General features: G+C 36.2%; 3 protein-coding genes across 4 annotated transcripts; 1 reads left to right on the top strand and 2 right to left on the bottom strand.

Annotated features, from left to right (window-relative positions):
- The first annotated feature begins 218 nt into the window (after positions 1-218).
- LOC7464623 (LOB domain-containing protein 12) lies at positions 219-1348 on the top strand. Its single transcript, XM_002316155.4, has 2 exons — positions 219-583; positions 857-1348. Exons 1-2 carry the CDS (start codon positions 428-430, stop codon positions 1193-1195), a joined length of 495 nt encoding a protein of 164 aa, XP_002316191.1. The 5' UTR covers positions 219-427; the 3' UTR covers positions 1196-1348.
- A 4576-nt stretch (positions 1349-5924) lies between these two features.
- On the bottom strand, positions 5925-13899 carry LOC7464622 (cytosolic endo-beta-N-acetylglucosaminidase 1). Its single transcript, XM_024609462.2, has 11 exons — positions 13361-13899; positions 12432-12569; positions 11953-12062; positions 11758-11869; positions 11560-11667; positions 10508-10620; positions 9680-9761; positions 9249-9329; positions 8004-8059; positions 7324-7459; positions 5925-6879 (listed from the first exon to the last, which is right to left on the bottom strand). The coding sequence occupies exons 1-11, from the start codon at positions 13838-13840 to the stop codon at positions 6142-6144; spliced, it is 2154 nt and encodes a 717-aa protein (XP_024465230.1). The 5' UTR covers positions 13841-13899; the 3' UTR covers positions 5925-6141.
- Positions 13900-14793: 894 nt separating this feature from the next.
- Positions 14794-19871, bottom strand: LOC7464621 (cytosolic endo-beta-N-acetylglucosaminidase 1). 2 transcript variants are annotated; one of them, XM_024609459.2, is made up of 13 exons: positions 19268-19871; positions 18955-19092; positions 18767-18876; positions 18555-18666; positions 18360-18467; positions 17881-17993; positions 17579-17660; positions 17119-17199; positions 16976-17031; positions 16557-16692; positions 15686-16421; positions 15426-15547; positions 14794-15209 (listed from the first exon to the last, which is right to left on the bottom strand). In XM_024609459.2, exons 1-13 carry the CDS (start codon positions 19658-19660, stop codon positions 14976-14978), a joined length of 2421 nt encoding a protein of 806 aa, XP_024465227.1. In that variant the 5' UTR covers positions 19661-19871; the 3' UTR covers positions 14794-14975. The 2 variants fall into 2 exon arrangements, with proteins under 2 accessions (XP_024465227.1, XP_024465229.1); XM_024609461.2 differs by having other exon boundaries at positions 18955-19124; positions 19268-19414.
- Positions 19872-20184: the final 313 nt, after the last annotated feature.

Raw genomic sequence — 20184 nt, 5'->3', positions numbered from 1 at the left:
TTAGTACCTGAGCTTCTACCCTCCTCAAACTAATCATAGAATAATCATTTGATATTACTAAAATACCCCAAGGAACAGTCTGAAATGGCTCATCAATTGATCACTGAAAACGTAAAATAATATGCATATTTGGTTTCAATCTCTAAGAACTTTTTGCAAAAAGAAAAAAAGAAAAAGAAAAAGAAAGTGCAAGTACTCTCTTGTCTGATATAAGACTTCATCATAATTAATTACAACCAGTACCAAAGTCCTATTTTTTAATCATCGATGTCCCTAAACAGTTTGTGAATCCGATCTGTTCTAAGCCGTTATAAATATACCACTCCGGCCTCATTCTCTCCCAAGATTTCTAGTCATCTACTCCTAGGTTTGCCTCCTCTTTTCCCTCTTCTTCACAGTTCACAGACCTAGTTTTTTTACAAACAAAATGGGTGGAAATTCACCATGTGCTTCCTGCAAGTTACTTAGACGCCGATGCGCTAAGGACTGCATTTTCTCTCCTTACTTCCCTTCTGATGACCCCCACAAGTTTGCCATTGTCCACAAAGTCTTTGGTGCTAGCAATGTCAGCAAAATGTTACAGGTCTGTCATTTTCTCTCTCTTTTTTTTTTTTAAGTTCTAATCATAGGTACATATGTGGTTATTATATATGTACGTATACATATCATATGTGTGCTGGAATGAGAGTGGTTTTCTTTTGGTAGGGAAAATGAAAGATGCTAATTAATAAAGATAGCTTGGTTGTGCTGTGGCCGACCAATTGGTCCAGAAAAGAAAGTTCCCTCTAATAATGATTTTGAGATGCATGTTATCTTAATTAAATAGACATTAACCTTTTCTTTTTTGGCTAAGTAGGAGCTACCAGTTCATCAGAGAGCGGATGCAGTGAGCAGTTTGGTGTATGAAGCGAATGCGAGAGTGAGAGACCCAGTTTACGGATGTGTTGGAGCCATATCCTACCTGCAAAACCAGGTTTCCCAGCTACAAATGCAGCTTGCAGTGGCTCAAGCAGAGATATTATGCATCCAGATGCAGCATGAACCTGTGATGCCAACCTCACAGATGGGCCCAGATGATGACAAGTCATTTCTTCTCCAAAATAGCCTCTCTCAGTACCTGAATTATGGCTCTTCAAGCAATGCAATTCATGATTCTCTCAAGAGAGAGAGCATTTTTGGAGACATGATTTCTTAATTAGTAGAACTTGATGCTAGCTTTAATCCCTTATTGCTCACTTTATGTTCTCAGAGTAATATAACTGGAGAGAGGAAGGGTTGTCCTTACTTGATGTTAGTTAAAGAATACGCTTTATAAATAAATAACACTGCAACCAACAGATCAGTAGTATAGTTTGTCTTAAAACAATGGTGACTTGACGAGGTCAACTCTTGCATGTGACCGGTGAAGTAGTAAGCTTAAGTTTTATTTTGGGTTAAGTAACCTATTAAAGTTAGGGGTCGGTGGCCTCCCAAACAATCCAGACATAAATTCTTGTGGTGACTAATTAGCTGTTTACAGTAATATAAATACAGGGTTCTCATAAATGATGAAAGATGATAAGCAGCCAGTGAAGGAAAATTCAATGGACCTCTCCTGTTTTTAAGATGACGAAACACAACCAAAAACCTGTATATATAGGTCATCATCATTCTAACAAGATAGTATTTGTATAACAATGATCTGTCAAAAACAAGGACGACTTTTAACAAGTTATGGCCCGTTGAAGTGGAATCTTAGGAGAGAGTTAAATAATAGTTTTAGGCTTCTGTATGTTTGAATGAGGTGGCTGCTTCGGCTTTGAACAGTGAAACCTATAGCAAGCGCGCCCAAGACTTTTACTAGGCGTTGCATTTAGCAATAGCTGCTCTCTGCACAACAAGAACTGTGATGTTTTTTCGCAGCTAAAATTAAATACCTGTGAAATTAATTAAGCGGTAATCTCATATGAGGGAAACATGGATTATGCATTTTACCCTTCATTCTCTGTTTTTATTGGCCTTTTTTTTAATGTTTTGTTCAGCAGAAAAGCACAATTAATATGCTTCCGTTTGAATTTCCTATGGCGCTTTAAATACATCTATATATATTCCTACTGTTAATTAGTTGCTGGGCACCAAATTTAGTAAATATCAACAGGTGCAAAAAAGAACAAAATTGGACCACTCTACTAGCCGCAAGTCTAATCGAATCACAGATTCTTCTACCAAGTTCAAGTGGAAGGTTGTACAAGGAATTTAGTGCTCAGTTCATGGGAAGTATACAGGAGGGACTAATTTTCGTTGTTGTTTTGAGCTCTTAACAGCGTGTCTTTGTTGGTCCTATCTCTCCACACAATTATATGTCGAATCAAACTGATATTTTAAATGGTGAAGAATAAAAGACAAAAGGCAGCAACTGACTCAAAAAGATTCCTCGATAGCTAGCTTTGTTTAAGGTAGAAGCATTTTGCAGGTCAAACTTCACACTTATATTACATGCCCTCTCAAATCCTCTACTCCTCGTAGCCCTTAGGCAGCAACTTCTAGTTTTAAAGGTCATTTATGCCTGCGGTTGTAAATTAATAATGGAGAAGTTCTGTTCCATGACTGTTCCAAATATTTCCACTGAGATCACAACGCACCCACATGTTTTGGATTATTGTGGACATAGCAGCAGAATTGTTTAAAATATAAAACTCCCGGTAACTATAAATGTCTTTTCTAGCCAATATAATATGCCTGCTTTCACTGAACTTGAATACGTTGCCATGAAAAAGCTTGAACCTTTGAAAGGGTAAAGAAAAGCTACAAAAGAAGCTAAAATCATGTAGGGTCATAAATATAGAGAAAGGCAACATGAAATGACAGGATGGTCCCTTGAAACTTCGGTGGTTGGTAATATTTAACAAGATTTTTTTTTTTTTGAATTGCATGTCTCAGTATTTGGGAACGATAAACAGAAAAGTAAATGAAAGCAACTGTATCAATGGAGATATGGTCACAACGCAAGGGCTTCCTAATACTATTAATTAATATCACGAGATCAAATTTCACTTAATACAATGTACTTTGGAAGTTTCCTAGTTGTCAGTGATGACATTACGCGTACGTTTCATTGGTTTTTCTTTTACTTTTTCCTGGTAAAGAAGACAACATGTTTTGTTAAGCAAAACAACAAGAGACTATAAGCAGATTATTTGTGCTTCAAATTTCAATGTATATTTGCGAGCTTGATCATCAGTTTGACAGTCTCTTGAAATTTGATCAGAGCTGCGAGATCTTTTTCTTTTTTTGATAAGATTAATTGTAATTAAGAAAAAAAACTATATCAAAATAAAAGAGATATATTCTAAGAAATATAATTACTCAGATAAAAACTGATAAAAAACAACCGATAGAAAAGACAAAAACTAAGAGAAGATTAAAAGTGAAAATAACATATTATTAAGATAGAAACTGAATAATCGATCAACTGATTTCTCAAAAAACTAAAAGCGGTCGACCGGTTGTTCATACAGAAACCATGAGATGATTCAAGTAATATATCTAATTTTTTAAATTTAATTAAAAAAACATGGATATTAGGATTCAAATTTATGATTATGTGATTTTGATGCCATTTTAGAAATCAGTTTAAAATGAAAATATAAATTGTTAAACGACGTTGAACTCTCTAATAGAAATGTTGATCAATAATTTATTAAATTAGATGCATGTGTTATCAATACGATGATCTACCCATTAAATGATATCATCAAACAAAAAGGAAATAACTAAAACCTTACCGGGACCAGCATTAATAAATTATATGTAAAAAAAAAGAAAAAGAATATGAATGTTCATATAGAGAGTTGAGTTGAAATTTACTTGGTTGAAAAAAAATGAAGCATTGCAATAATTAATAAAAAAAGAAAGATAGACTGCATTTTCTGAATTTCTCCCAATGATAAATAGAAGTTGGATCGAACGAGTTTAAAAATCTCCTCACATATATCCTCATAGGGTTAATAGATCTGATGAAATACATCCTGATATGGTTGATGGATCTGATGAAAGACTCTGTCCATAGATCTGATGGGGTCGATAGATCTTGAGCAGGGAGAACATGGCTACAACACTCTCCAACATTTCTTACCTGATAAAGCTTCATAATATATATTTATTTGCCGCAGTCCCTTGACTAATTGTCAGTTTATTAGACACAAGATCGAAGCTGTATTTTTAAAAGGAAAGAAAGAAAGAAAAATTTAAGATAAAAATCCGTGACAAACGAGAAATATCATCATCATTTAATTATATTTTGTTAGTTTAGATGATTAATGAAGCCCGCCAGCTAATTTTGTTTTTTTCTTTTTCTCCCACCGCGACAATAGAGCGGAGTGGTACTGCCGAGTGTCGACTTGATCAGCATGTAAGGAAAAGGAACAGAGAGACGATATGAATGAGACGAACTTAAACTACGCAATGAGATTATGGTAAAACATGTGTAAAACCTTAAACTCGATGAGTATATTGTGCCTGTGGGGTCAGATATCTCGGGGCCCCACCGCAGCTTCTGTGGTGCAATGAATATGAAATTTCGTGAAAAAGATTTTTTAAGTTTTATGCGGTACATGTTTGTTCGTTCTTTATTTTTTTTTTCCTGGAAGTGGAGATGGTGGCTAGAAATATTTGCATATCTATACTGCCGCGAAGTCCTTTTTAGCCTTGACAAAAAGTGGACCTGGAGATTAGTTACTGATATGTCTAGCCTGGTCCAGATTGAGCAAGTTGCGTAGGAAGGGCAAAAGAAATGCACAGTAATTCCAGATAACTTTTGAACATAAAGACTGCTTCTACATTGGTCCATGATGGCAGGGAGGACAATCCCTTCTGCAACAACAAAAAAATAAAATAAAATTGTAATTGTACTTTTCAGCTTAATGACATGAACTCTTGTGAGAGTGTTGTTATTGCTTGGTGGAGTGAGAGGAGGAAATTGGATGAGTTTGTACCCTGTTTCCAAGCATAAAATCTAAACTAACTAGCATGGAATCAATTAATACTGGAGTGGTAACTCCCATCAATCACTTAGCTTTCTTATATTGAAGCAAAGTGCTCCAAGAAATCTAGTCCAGAGGACTTAGGAGTAGAAGACATTAAGAGTCATGTAGAACTAACTAATTAAGACTTGTGAGGGAAGGGTTTTTGAAAACCAAGCACCTTGCTTTTGGATGTATTATCCTCGAGCACTCGAATGAGAACTACAGGATCCTTCCACTATCCTCTGCTGTCTCCATAAACTAGCCAAGTTCGAGGTTGATAGGTGAAACAGAGCTGCCTTTGTCTTGTTATGTAACTTTTGATTATTTTTCCAATTCATTGCTTATTTTCACATCAATTTGACTCTTTCTAGTCTCCACCATGGAAGTTACATGTACTAAACCTCATTGTGTCAAGTTTCTAGCTGTGATTTGCGTGCGAGCAGTCACTTTCAGACACCGGACTTTCAGAAATGTCATCATGACCAAACGATGAGAGCCGTCCACATGCCGCTTGTACAGCACTCACATTCCCATTTAATGTGAATAAATAGTTATTTCTAGATTTTTTTTTTGGCAGTAATCTAGATTATTTCTTTTGTTACTAAAGATGCTATCTGTAAGTTTGACAAGGTATTCCTTCCTTTTTTTTTTTTTTTTCATTCTGTTTTCTACGGTGCATTATTTGGCTGCCTGTTATGTTTCTACACAACATAGGAAGGGTGCCAACTAGCACGCCAGCAGTGAAAAAAGCTAGTAACCTCAGACATGAGATTCTTTTCCCTACCCACTGGACTTCCATCTTTAACTTCCAGAAAGTGAAAGTAGGTGATTCAGTTAAGGAAAGTTGGAATTTTAGTAGTTATATGTCAGTGGGTGAAATAGGAATTTCAGTTAAGCTAGTAACCTCAGACATCAGATCAGTTTAGAAATTTAAAAACAATTTATCTTTCATTGCAAATAAGGAGTAAATATATGCAGTTAGAAACACGTGTTGCAGAGGAGGAATTTATTATAAATAATTCTTATCTTAACCTGTGTGTTGAAATGATACAGCACTCGCCAGATATAAGCAATGCCATTTGCGGTTCCTCAAGGAATAATACTAATGCAAATGGAAAAGGAAATCGTAGCAATTAGCTTACTGACCTTCAACATCCAGTAGCATATACGGAGATTCGTCCAGCTCCTGGCAGGTCCCATCAGCAGCACACGCTTGGATAATGAATCTGAGACTACCGATATGTGAGGGAATGGAAAGGTCGGACATATAAAACGCTTGAACGTGTGCCGCCCCAAGGTACACCCTAGCGTCTACTAGTGTTCCAGTTGCATTTCCATCAACTTGTTTTGTTAGTTTCTCTACATAGATATTGTACTTTGGGAACAGAAAATCATTTCCATCTTTCAGTTTCCAAATGATTTTCAAACTGACAGTTTTGAATCCCTGCGAAATTGAGCTATATTTAATATATTGACTCTCGGTTAGCCATGAAGTTGAGGGAGGAAAAAATAAGTTCCCTGAGAAATTTTTAATCGTGATGTGACCAAGCACTGCAAAATACTCTGCGAGACTGGGAGCTGGAGCACTATCTTGGTTATCTGCTCTGAATTCGGATCGCAATTCACCAGGTGTAGACTTCGTCCTGTAGCACACAGCATGGATTTCTGTTAACATGAACCCATCCATTGCAACAGTACCCTCATTTATGATCCATTTTGAAGCCATTTTGCTAACTTGACTTGGCATAATCATTTTACTGAATTTGTGCGACAACCCATTCATTTCTGATGGTGCAACAAGTACCATTATCTTCTCACTCAATACAGATGAAAACTGAAGAGAGAGGCCCAGCAGCGAATCCCCCTTTGATTTCACCTGGCATTATTTGAGGTGTTAACAGCTAAACCAGATGGAAGTAGATGAAAACACATTGAAGAAATAATGTAATTATTTTATCAGTTTTAATGTCTGCATAATGTGTCCCAAAATTCTGTCTCCAATCGACAGGCACACCTCATTCATAAAGTTGGATAACCGTTGAAAAAAGAAATAAAACTCTGTTTAGCTAGAGATACGGGAACATAAACACATGCAACCTCATTCAAATATTTCTTATCCATACTCATTTTTTCTTAAGAACTGTATGTTCACAGTATTACTGTTTCAAAATTTAAATTACTATTTTACCTCAAGCAATTTCATTTCAATTTTTTTTAACGGCAGTTGAGTTCTTTACAGGATGGATACGAAATAGGGGTTTGCCATTTTATTATGGAATACTCTCATGTCATCAAATTTGAACCAAATAAGAAAGCTTACAGAATATGTAAGGACGAGATGCAGGTTGTCCAAAAGAAGCTCTCCTTGAAAAAGCCTTATTGTGAAAGGAACATTCTCTTCGAGAGTTCCTTTAAATGTGATGTTTCCTCCCCCATTATAAGATTCCTCCTTGAAGCTATCATTTGCAAATATATGTTCAAATCAAGTCAGAGGAGTGACAATCAGCATACAGAAATCAAAATTGGTGCAAGGAATGTAGTATCAATGTCATGTCATGGGCTATGTAAGCTAGCAACAGGCCACCAATCTCAAAATGGTGAAAGATACTAGCATGTTCTAATGTCGTTATCATGCTTAAGTCTCATGGAGGACTGAAAGAGCAAGCATAAATGAGAAGCATCCATAAGGAAGTCTCAAAATGGTGCTACCATCCAAAAATATGGTTCACTTATAATGAAGTAATGATGTTACTAGGCCCACAGAGCAATAAACATACCGTTTTTCTGTCAATATGAAGCTACACCACAAATAAGTTATCTTTGAATAACAACATTAAGAAGAAAACAATCGGAATCTTGATTGCAAGTGTCCTAGTAGGCTTGTACATATGCTAAATTATGAACGTGTATATATGCTATTATTCATGTAGTGGAATCAACACTACTAAGTAGCTGTAATATGAAGTAAATAAAAAAAATATTATAAGCACTGAAGCTTACTCAACAATGAATTGAATAGCATCTGGAGTTGGTCCATCAATAAACTCAAGACGAGGCTGCCAAAAGAGAAGGGATAAGAAAAATAAGACATGGTGACAAGCTGGTGTCAATGATGTTACTGATGGCTGCTCAAATAATAGCAGGTATTGGAATATTTCAGATAGACCATTAAAAACTAAATTTTGCCAACTGAACTGACCAAATATGCCTCTCCATCTCCATAACACACACGGGGTTTGTTTCACCTTTTTTGTGCTAAAGCATCCCTTTTATCTGATTATAAGAGAAGCAGGGGAAGGAATGCTTCTCTTATAATCAGCTTTGGCATGCCAGCTTTTTATAAAAGCAAGTTTTTTTATCAAACACTTCTACCCTTAAAAGCTGCACAAAAAGCTGCTTAACTTGTAACATAGCAAGGCCAAACAAAGCCATGGTACAGAAGCAAAAGCATACAAAGATAAACACAGAAGCAAAAGCATACAAAGATAAACACAGAAGCAAAAGCATACAAAGATAAGCAGGACAAATCTTTGATAATTAGCTTTAAGGGGCAGCTGTACGAGTTACAAGATTGAACTCACTATTGCTGGATACAAGCTAGAATCTAGTATTTGCTTGGAAAATGTGCATCTGATGCATAGAGGAGATGTTTCTCACAGGGTTTGCAGGCTTTGGTAGTACAAAAAGAGGGCAAGTGCTGGAGAGGTGTGCTATTTTTGCTATGGTATAATGCATTTTGCGAGAGTGCAGTTCCAGAATTTCTCAGCAACAAAAATTATCTTTCTTATTGCTTTGGGATATGGTAGTAATTTTAGCTACACTTTGGTCTTTACAGGGATTTTATGGGAGTTTCCTTGGCGGACATGAATTAAAATACTACTCACGTGCCTTCACTAAAGCTTTATTAAATTCCCATCTATGCAGGTAGAACTCAGAAAGGATCATAAATTGTGACTTAATAATAACGTGAGGGTCACAATGTTTTGTGAGAATGTATACACTCTTCATTGAATATTGAGCATTTGATATTATTAATAAAATTCATAACAGATAGCAAGTGTGACTTCTGCCTGTCCTGAAAGATCAAAAGTTTCTCTATAATGCACTTTGGAGAGATAGTTGGAAGTCTCCAAAATTTCTTCATTCCATAACAAAATAAAACTACATGGTGAAATGAAAGAAAACTGAAAGCTCCTATAAATATCAAAAAACAAGACAAGCCAAACCAAACATACTAAAAGACACCTGAAAGCCTTGGCAAGACATGTTGTTCCAAGGAGCATCTGTTAGTTGGTTTCCCTCGACAGAAATATGATAGCCTTGACCCTGAAAAATATCAAGATTGTCAGTACTTGGAAAACTAATACTTGGAAGGATGCTTGACCTCCACCCTTGTGACGATCATGAATAGTATTTATAGATCAGTCCCAATGATTGCAATCACATGATTACTCAAGGACAATGCAGAAACTGCATCGAGAAGAATGGAATCCTATCACCAGCTCACTTACAGAAAGATAAAACACAATGTATAATTCTTATTTGACTTAAACCTATTTCATTGAATGCTTTCTGCTACAATCTGAAAGAGTGCTTGCTAAGTTGCAAAATCATTTCAACAATTATTCATTCCAGCTTTCAGGAAATCAGTGTAAAGAGTAGGATGTAGTTGAAACCTGATCAAAATTTGAGTAAAAGGGTAGTAATTTAGGATAATTGTTTACTCTTCCCCAAGATTTAGCAACAAGTTCCCACCAACTGCAAACACAAAGTACATCACAATCACAATTGAACTCATAAAGAAAAATAGTGTTAAGATTTTTTAGGTACCAAATGAAAAAGAAATATTTTACTTTTAACCTATGCATATGCAAAATTCATACCCTTGCAAGAAAATTGACTTGCAAGAAGAAAAGTAATGAGGAGCAAAGGAGTGTCATTTAATGACTCCAGGCAATCTGGAAAAAAACTTTTAGTTCAGAGCAAACAACAGATGATAACAGTTTCATTGGCAAAGAACAAATTTACACAAATCAAAGGAATAAGATAATGAATTCTAAGAGAAAACTGTTATTCTAGCTGCCAGTACATATAATTTAATGTAATATTTCTCTGAAAAAGACAGTATCCATATCAAAAAGTATGGATGCAAGATATTTGTTGACCTTATTGAGTTCATGCATGCAAGTAAAGAGGAGAAAAGCATTAAGAGAATCTTAAGACAAAACATCACAGCCAACATCAGAAAGCATTGTGCAAAGTGCATCATCATCTTTCTTTATCCAGAAAGCAAAAGAAAAGTTTCAGAGCATCTAAACTTCTAACGCAAAAGTGATGTTGATTTGTATCAGGTATTAGGAAACACAGTTCATAATCTAGACAAGTTTTGCAGGAGATATAGAAGGCTAAGGAAGCATCATATGTTATAGCGGTACAACATAAAGCCATATCAGAACCAAAATATTATATTCATGAAATTTTGCAAAAAGATACAACAGGATTACCGATTTTGAGCAGTCTGAAAATCAGGTGGTTGCTTTGTCTCGTATAACCATCCAGGAGCAAATATGGCAGCTGACACGTTAGCCTTCTTTAGTACATCAAGTGCGACATTTGTCTGATATCACAGTTACTAGATTAAGAAGAAGCTACAGTTCCCCATGCAAGTTTAAAGATGTAAATTTAGCAAAGAATACTAAACTATATCCACAACTTAAAGTACAGTAGGTGACAAACTCAACACCTATATGCCATTGTTGGTGTACAAATGATTTCATAACATGCCTTAAGAAGTTTATATTTTATGCTTTGAGCATTATTCCTTCACCAGTTCTTTTGTTTTTGGCACAAAAATGATATAACTATGGATGAAAAGAAAGGAAGATACAACAGGGAGAAACTCCTCCAAATCACCACCCATATTGGCATTGCCATAGATCATATTACTTCACCCATGAGAGCTATGATTTGTTTTCCTAAAAGAAAATGAGAGCCAACTCCTATCAAATGTACAGAAAATATGGATCAATCCAGCATAAACACAGGATCCATATGTGACAAAAACTGGTACCATTTCAAACAGAAAGCATCAAGAATGCTACAAGTCCACAATATCATTTTCGACATAAGGACAAAGTATCCAATTGTTTCAGGTGGAAGGTGGACACGGCATATTTTTTCAAGGTATTCACTCTCCCAAAACCCACTAATTGGATCAATAACAAAGCCTCAGCCCCACTAACCTCTTATAGAGTAGAAGATAGCCATAATCCTTTAAAGTAGATAAAACAGATCATGGCATTTTCTTTTCTTTAAAAAAACAGTGAGATCATCGCTGACATTGGTCTTTTAGATTACATGTTCCTGGAACTCAATCAAAATATTAACAAAATACATGGGTGGATATCATAACTGTTAACCAATGGACAAAAAAAAAAGTGCAATGAATGTCTTCCACATGCACTGAATCTGATCAGAATGATGAAAACAGACCTACATCATATGATAGAGCTTGTAATTAAGATTCAAATGTCTAAATGAATGGAGAGATACCTACATTCCATTGTCCACCACCAAAAGTTTTCCTTCCAAATACATCTATTCCCATGTAGACATCAAACTTTCTATCTCCAGCCACAGCAGCTGAAAGATCTGGATAGTTACTCTGCTTGGCAAATGATTAAATTTGTGCACATGAAGAAATGAAAAAATAAAAAATCAGGTCTATATGGAAGAGAACAAGAGAATCTGGTACCTTCCATGTGTAGTTTACAAATATGCCATCACATATGTCAAAGAAAGGTTTGTTCTTTTCATTCAGTTGATCTTGCCATCTAAGATGTCCGGTGGTTATGACACTGTCATACCTGCATAAATGGTGATAATCACTACAAAAAAAAAAAAAAAAAATCAGGATGGATAGGTAGAATGCAGTACTTTAAATACTCACCATATTACCAAAGATTCAGGCATTGAGGAATGCATTGTATGGGTCAGATGGCTCACAAATTCTTCAAGATTAGGAATTTGCTCCTCAAGCAAATTAACCTCAATATTAATCTGCAATAAGCAATTGCGACCTCAACTGAAAAGGTAAGTGAAAAAGATAAAGATACAAAAAGCACATGGAAATAGAATGAAAATCACATCTGAACTCCTTTCCACTCTTCCTCAGGAAAAGCATTCTCTGTTGCTCCAAATACTTAACGTGTCTCTTTGTATCATGGAGCACAGTATCAAAGATTGAAAGAAAAAAGCAAATTTCTGGTAGTAATTGTCAAAGGAGGCTTGACATAAAGGAGAAAGACTACATTTAGCATGTACTTTCAAACACATCAAAAAAGTGATTGAAATGACACGATGCGAATTATTTAACCTGGTCCAAGATAAATTCAGATTTAACATACGAAATTTTAACAAACTATATACCAGCCATCCATCAAAGCCCAAATCAATGGCAAGCTCTGCCAATCGCTCAGCATACATTTGAGCAGACTCCTTTGTTGCAAGCAATTTATTGCAAATAAGTCTTCCTTCATCCCATTCTGTTATAAAAGTGCCCAACACCTTCCATCAAAAGGAACAAGGAATAAAATTAAATGCATCAATTCCTTCAGCCATCCACTTATAACAGTACATCAAGCGAGAATAATATAGGCAAAACCAAAGTATCCAAGGAAAAAAATACCATAGTGTCTGAGCTCCCATTGAAAACAAGTGATTTTGTTTTACAATTACAGGCTAATGTTTTTTCCATGAAAGTAAAAATTGAATCTAGGATATATCAAATTCAGATTTCTGTGAGATCAATGCAAAAGGTTGTTAATTTCTACCAACAAGTTCTTAACTTGGCACTCAAAGCAAAAAAGTCGAAATTTGTACATCAAAGATTATACCAATAATGCACATTGCCATTCAACCAACCATTTTTAAAAATTAAAATAAACTAAAGATGTTATTTACAAGATTTAAACCATTAATAACCAATGCAGAAGCCTACCCTATGTGACATTATTACACCAATTCTTTCTTCAATTTCATATATCACTGCAGACTGAAAATAATAATAAAAACTTTGGTAAACTACAAAAGAACCAGAATTCACAACTTCACCACCAAAGCAGCTTCCTTACGATTAAAAAAAAAATCCAAAAGGAAAAAATCTTTTCACATATAAACTCCAAAAGGACCATATTTACCGAACCAGTGTCCTGCTAATTCAGAAAAAAAAGTCCAAAAATAAAGAATCTCCTCACATATAATTTCAATAACTAAACTCGTTCCACTAATAAATTAACTTAAAAAAAAACCCATTTCAGCTAAAGAATTGCAAAAAAGATAAATAAGAAAAGAAGTACCTTGACACCATGTCTGTGAGCAGTATTAATCCAGCAAGGAGGAGGCAGAGTAACCAAACTATGAGAGAAGTAAACGAAAACATCAATCAAGTACCAATGCCGAATAGCATAAGCATCAGGATTAGTGCCTCCTTGAACCCACTTGTCATCCACATAACCTCCTTGCATATCATGGCAAACAAGAAGCCTAGGCCTATTTGGCAGAGACTTGGGTTTTAAAGGAACAGAAGATTTGTTAAATGGGCAATGAAAAGATTCAAAATAAGAACGAGTTTCAAGCTCTTCAAGGGTTTTGATTGGGTATGAGATTGGAATGGAGGGTTGTGATGGGTCGAATTGAGGAGGGTGATCAATGGTGGGGGATTCTTGGTCTTGTGGGGGGGCATTGGAATTCATTTTGTTGAGTATTCGAGAAAGGAAATTGTAGAGAGTGACTAGGGTTTGGCGGTTGATGTAGGCACGAAGGAGAGATATCAGCATTCACTCCTCTGCTTGTTTATTTTCAAAGAAAGACAAGACATGGTAAGTACTAATTTCGCTTTATATATATATATATTTTTTTTTTTTTGGAATATTTTATTTTACTTTATTTTATGTGGTTCTTACGGTGTGTTCTTGTCGTTGATTTGGTTTTGGAGGGTATCTAAAGAGAGTGTAATTCTTATCTCATGCAAAATCTTTTAATTTTGCCTTTATTCTCTCCTGTTTTACCGAGAAACTTCATATGTCGAATGTGAGATGGATGAGCTTTACAATTCTGGATTCGATTTGAGAAAGGTTCCACTATGGTTATGCACAAGCATGATCTCGTATACATACCCGTTTCTGGTCGTTGGATCAAAGATTCAAGAATTCACAGACAAAACATAACCAAAGGTACCGCCATCTCAATTGTATTTTGATGCAATGATTGGGGTTTTTTTTTACAGATTTGTGTTTGAGACAACTAGTTTCTTTAATTTATTAAGATTTTATGACAACTGTTTATCTTTTTTTTAAAAATAAAATATTATTAATAAAATATCACTAATTACACTGTAAATTTTTCCAGTCAACTACCTCTCTGTGTCCAAATCTTATTTTTCTGCACTCTCAGCCAAAATCATTTTGCGGACATTTCGCTTCTTAGTTGCGCAATATTCATCGGCATTTCGTTTTCTAAGCGGTTACTTAGATAAAGTGAGAAAATTTGACTTACTATCAGGGAAAAAAGAGAGTAGGAGTTATCCCCATATCTCGTCTTCTGATATGTTTCGATTTGGTACGGTCAACCTGAAGATACAACTCTCTTAGTAGTTCTAAGTTCTGACATCATTTTTTTCCCTTTTGTGTTCACATGATTAGGCTGTGTGTATGTGTCTGTTCTTGGGACGGTAAGACTACATGAGACATCACATGGAATGCACAGAGATACAGCTAGAACAACAATGTCATGCGTCTTAATTACAACTGTTGTAGCATTATTGAATTTAATCATCTGCTATGGTCTTGGAAATGATTCTGTCTTGAATCTCACAAACCTTTGTGTATCATAATCATGCAGGGAAGTTTTTTATATCTCTCCTAAAACTAGTTAGATCATACAATCTAACTAGCTAAAATACCCTATTGATCTTTAGGGAAATACAAGAGTTTCCTTTCCCCATTTCCCATTTGATAATGTGCACAGAAGTATGACAAAAACCATAGATAGAATCATAATGACCCAGATTTTCCTCTCTCTTGAGGGCAACCTCAGCAACTCCCTGATCTCCATTCTTGAAGTACTCTGCAAAAGCCCTCTAATAACAGCCTTCGATCTTTCACACATTAGTGAGTCGAACCACTCAAAGTGCCGAATACCAAGCTTCTGCAATTCACAAGGAATTTGTTTTCAATTAAATGGTTTAGACACTTGGGGGAAAGGATAAAATTAACGGTTCAAACTTTTGAGTTTGTGCCAATAAGTTGTAATTCAACTGGCAGTAGTGTCCCTCCTTCCTATAAGAGGTCTCGAGTTTGATATTCTCCGACGCATCCAATAAAACTTGCGAGTCTGACTAGAAATTTTCAGCTTATTACTTACCCCATGACTTTTGCAGCCTAGTAATTGTTGTCCATTTGTCGAATGTGCCCACGGATTTACTAGGTTATTCCTTTCAACATAGCTGAAGAGTTGAAACATCTTTCTGCCGCCTACCGTCGTTGCTGCCACACATATGGTCAAGTCATGTTATTAAAGTGCTATAACGTTGGGCTGAAACAAGCACCATCACCCTTCCTCCTTAAGAATAAAGAATATATAACAAAAAATGAAAAAAAAAGAAGAAAATCAAAATTTCTAACCTTTGACATCGAGTTGAAAATATGGAGAATCATCCATGTTCTGGCAAACGCCATCTACACCACAGACTTGAATAATGAATTTGATGCTAGAAGTGGTTGCAGGAATTGGAAGTTCAGAAACATAAAAGGCTTCTACATTTGCCACTCCAAGGTACTCCTGAACCCCTCCTAGTCCTACACCATGATTTCGAACAGCTTGTTTTGGTAACTTCTCGACATAAATATTGTATTTGGGGAACTGAGAGTCAGTTCCGTCTTTCGATTTCCAATCGATCTTGACACTAACGGTCTTGGAACCCTGGGAACCTGAACTCCATTTGATATAATGACCTTCGACAAGCCATGAGCTAGAGGGAGGAAAATATGTATTCTCTTTAGAAGTATTCATTGTGATGTGACCAAGGACTGCGTGATACTCTTTTGGACTATACGTTAATGTATCCTCAGAGCCATCTGTTCTATGTTCTAACCTCAGTTGGGAATGCTCATGCTTTGGCCTGTAGCAAACAGCATGAATTTCTGTTAATGTGTATCCATTCATTTCAATACTACTCTCCAGTACAGCCCATCCTGGAGCAGTTCTTGGTTTATTAACTTGACAGGGCGCTATGATTTTACTGAATTTTCTTGAGAATTGGTTTGTTCCCCAGGATGCAAGAAGTACTGACGTCCTTTCATTTGCAGCGGAAGAGAAATGAAGTGAAAGTCCCAGTAGAGAATCCCCTTCTGATTTTACCTGCATTAGTTTAGGTGTTCATAGAGATATCTAAGGAAATTGTTATCATCTCAAGACTATTAGAAAATTATGATCTTCTGGACAGTCTTCTCTCCCCAGCCTTAATCAATAACCACAAAACAGAAGAGAGCTTACAGAATGTGTTATGTGAAGAGGCACTGCATCCATAAGCAGCTCTCCCTGAAAGATTATTGTTGTAAAATCTGTGTTCTCTTCAAGAGTCCCTTTAAATGTGATATTACCTCCTCCTCTGTAAGATGCTTCCTTGAAACTACCATTCGAATACATGTTTCATTCAGGATTTTGTATGCTAGTCAAAACTATTAGAAAATTTACAGCAATATACATCCAAGTCAAGAACTGGGCTTCAGAAACTGGTGGCCAGCCCCCATCAATCAGATGGAAAACATTGAAGGATATAAAAACGAAACCGATCCCAATGTTACACTTGTTTCTTAAGAAGGGTTGAAAATGTGTGGTTTACTCGTAAAAATAATGGTTTTGATGAAGGCATTTTCAAGGAAATGGGTGATACTTATCACCGTGATACTTACTCTACAAAGACTTCAATAGTATCAGGACTTGGGTTACCAGTGAACTTGAGGAACGGCTGCCACAAACACGAGGGTAAGAAAAGCTGCATGATTACAAGCCCAGGGCAAAATCACTGATAATGACAGGTATATTAGGTGCACACCTGAAAGCCTTGAGAAGAAATGTTATTCCAAGGAGCATCTGACACTTGGCCTCCTTCAACAGAAATATGATAACCATGGCCCTGAACGACATTGAAGACTTCAGAGTTACAGAAAACTAGTTTGTGTGAAATACCAACTGAGGTCTTGTTCATTTATAAAATCCTCCAAATGACTATTGGCAATATTGGAGATCTAAGAAAATTGAACGTCAGTAAATTCTGCAATTGATTGTCCAAGCTCACCAAGTTCATGTTTTGCCAGATGAGTTTCAGCCTAGCAACTCAAGGAAACCAGAACTAAGATGATGTTTTCAACATGAATTCAATGGCGGTTGAGATTTTGCACAGGCTTTTCAAATTGAGCTAGGTAATCCGTACAGTTATTATTTCAATTGATACAAGTGGCGTAAATGATTGATAAATGGAAGAAGATTTCATCGAGTTGGAACATGTTCTCTACCTGATCAAAATTTGAGTAAAATGGTAGGGTTTTAGGATAAAACTTTACTGCTCCCCATGATTTTTCGACAAGGGACCACCAACTGCAGACCACAGAAGCATGCTATTATGTTCAACATAACAATTGTGTTAAGAATTACAGGGTACTAATTCGTAAAAAAAATATCACTTGGGAAATTATTTTTGGTTAGAAATCACTTTGCAAAGTTGACATTATAGAAGAGCCATAACAGAAGGTAGTACTGATAATTTCAAAGATATCTAATCAGGTTTGTGGAAACTGCAGAAAGAGAAGTAAATTACTGATTTTGAGCAGTTTGAAAATCAGGTGGTTGCTTAGTCTCGTAGACCCATCCGGGTGCAAATATGGCAGCTGACACATCGTCCTTCTTCAGCACATCCAATGCAACATTTGTCTGATGTGCAAACAGTTGTATTAGATACATGAATCTAGCACATCGACATGTCTTAGCAGAAATGCCAAAACTAGCAATCTAATACGCCACTCATATTTGGTTTTCCAATTACTGATTATGTTTTAGCATCTGATTATTAATGGAAGCTGTGATTTGATCTGCATGATGGTTTGAAAATTTCAACTGCATTCATTCTAGGTAAGAGATATGTCAAACACTTATTAATGGAACCTGTGATTTGATCTGCATGATGGTTTGAAAGTTTCCACTGCATTCATTCTAGGTAAGAGATATGTCAAACACTTATTAATGGAACCTGAATTTAAAATAAATAAAAAACTGTCTTCTCCACCATAAGCTACATACCATCCATTGTCCACCACCAAAAGTGTTTCTTCCAAACACATCTATTCCCATGTAGACATCAAACTTTCTATCACCAGCAACAGCCGCTGAGCTTCTTGGGTAGTCTTCCTGCAGAGGAAACAACAGAATTGGCATGCAAGAAGAATGGAAAAAATGAAATCAAAAGGCATATGAGAAGAAAGGAGAAGGCGATACCTTCCATGAATAGTTTACAAATATGCCATCACAGATATCAAAGAATGGCTTATTTTTATCATTCAGTTGATTCTGCCAGCTAAGATTTCCATAAATTGTAACACTATCATACCTGCATAATAATGATAATTTAAATCATAAGAACTTTCGAGATTGGTTCTGCAAGATATATTCTTTAAACAATAAAGTGAATGGGATTGCTTATCACCCACCATATCACCAAAGATCCAGGCAATGAGGAGTGCATGGTCTGGGTTAGATGGCTGATAAATTCTTTCAAATTAGGAATCTGCCCCAACTCCAATTTTACCTCCATATTGAGCTGCAAGTAACGATTCATTTATCAGCTATGGAAAATGATCCAATCAATGGGACTCCTAAAAATCCATATACCAATTACCAGCCATCCATCAAAACCCAAAGCAACAGCAAGCTCTGACAACAGCTCGGCATACATATGAGCAGACTCTTTTGTTGAAAGCAGTTTATTGCAGATAGCTTTCCCTTCATCCCATTCTGTGATGAAAGTCCCTAACACCTTGGTTTTCATAGGCACAAGGACGTCATGCACTGAAGTGAGTATCCCAACAAGTCATCAAATGAAATATATACACACACACACACGCACACATATACATACTCTTCTAATTAGTTCCATTTGTTCATGACCATGCATAAAAGTGAGTGTCAAAAGCATTACAAGTCTTGAGTACCTTAACCCCATGTCGGTGAGCAGTATTAGTCCAGCAAGGAGGAGGCAAAGTAACCAAATTATGTGAAAAGTAAACGAACACATCAATCAAATACCAATGCCAAATTGCATAAGCATCAGGATTGCTCCCTCCCTGGATCCACTTATCATCCACATAACCTCCTTGCATATCATGGCACACAAGAACCCTGGGCCTGTTATCTAAAACAGAATTTTCAAGAGGAACAGAACATATGTTAAAAGGGCAGTGAAAGGACTTGAAGTAAGCCCGAGAACCTAAGTCTTCAAGGGTCTTGATAGGGTAGGAGATGGGAATGGATGGCTGAGTTGGATCAAATGGAGGGGGGGGAGGAGGGTCCACGGTGGAGGATTGATGCTCTTGTGGTACAGACATGGTTAGGACCTAGGAGGGGGAGATTGCAAAGAGAGAGATTCAGGATTTGGTAGTTTACATGTATGGATCCAAGGGTTGATAATGGTGGTTATAATATAAGATTTTGGCACGAAATTCCACCACTACCTTGTTAGAGAATCAAGTGTAATCAGGTTGACTTGATTCTGTGATAGAAAGTATTGGGTTATTTTCTTTGTTTTGCTGTTTTTACTTTTTTGGCGTTGGCGTTGGATGTTTGGTGGGACTTTTAAAAAACTTGAAAGTACGTGTGGACATGTGCTTTCTGTTCATTATTACCCAGCAAATACGGCAAATAAGGAAAAAGACTTGAGGGTGTCCATACTTCTTTAACGAATAGCATATAGACATAGGTAAGTGGTTACTATAAACATCTGATATAATCGACGCTGATATTAAATACGTCAGAGGCATATAACTTGCGGAGGAAATCATGCAAAATTTTAAAATATTCTTTACAGGGGATCTTGCAGAAAATAAAGATCTGGTGATTTTCCCGAGGTCTT

The sequence above is a fragment of the Populus trichocarpa genome, chromosome 10, assembly GCF_000002775.5.
Source record: "Populus trichocarpa isolate Nisqually-1 chromosome 10, P.trichocarpa_v4.1, whole genome shotgun sequence".
NCBI lineage: Eukaryota > Viridiplantae > Streptophyta > Magnoliopsida > Malpighiales > Salicaceae > Populus > Populus trichocarpa.
Note: the sequence above shows the minus strand (reverse complement) of the source record. Positions and strands in the feature narration are given on the sequence as shown.

Bases quoted from the DNA above. Each gene is read 5' to 3' on its own strand.
- LOC7464622 (XM_024609462.2), bottom strand. From the start codon at position 13,840: ATGCTGATATCTCTCCTTCGTGCCTACATCAACCGCCAAACCCTAGTC. The intron at 12,570-13,360 runs GTACTTCTTTTC...TTTTGATGGAAG, and splicing joins CTCACAGACATGGTGTCAAG to GTGTTGGGCACTTTTATAAC. The intron at 8,060-9,248 runs GTGTCTTTTAGT...CTCTTTTGGCAG, and splicing joins TGTCTTGCCAAGGCTTTCAG to CCTCGTCTTGAGTTTATTGA.
- LOC7464621 (XM_024609459.2), bottom strand. From the start codon at position 19,660: ATGTCTGTACCACAAGAGCATCAATCCTCCACCGTGGACCCTCCTCCC. The intron at 17,994-18,359 runs GTATGTAGCTTA...TTTGCACATCAG, and splicing joins TTGGTGGTGGACAATGGATG to ACAAATGTTGCATTGGATGT. The intron at 16,693-16,975 runs GTAAGTATCACG...TTCGAATGGTAG, and splicing joins ACTATTGAAGTCTTTGTAGA to TTTCAAGGAAGCATCTTACA.
- LOC7464623 (XM_002316155.4), top strand. From the start codon at position 428: ATGGGTGGAAATTCACCATGTGCTTCCTGCAAGTTACTTAGACGCCGA. The intron at 584-856 runs GTCTGTCATTTT...TTGGCTAAGTAG, and splicing joins ATGTCAGCAAAATGTTACAG to GAGCTACCAGTTCATCAGAG.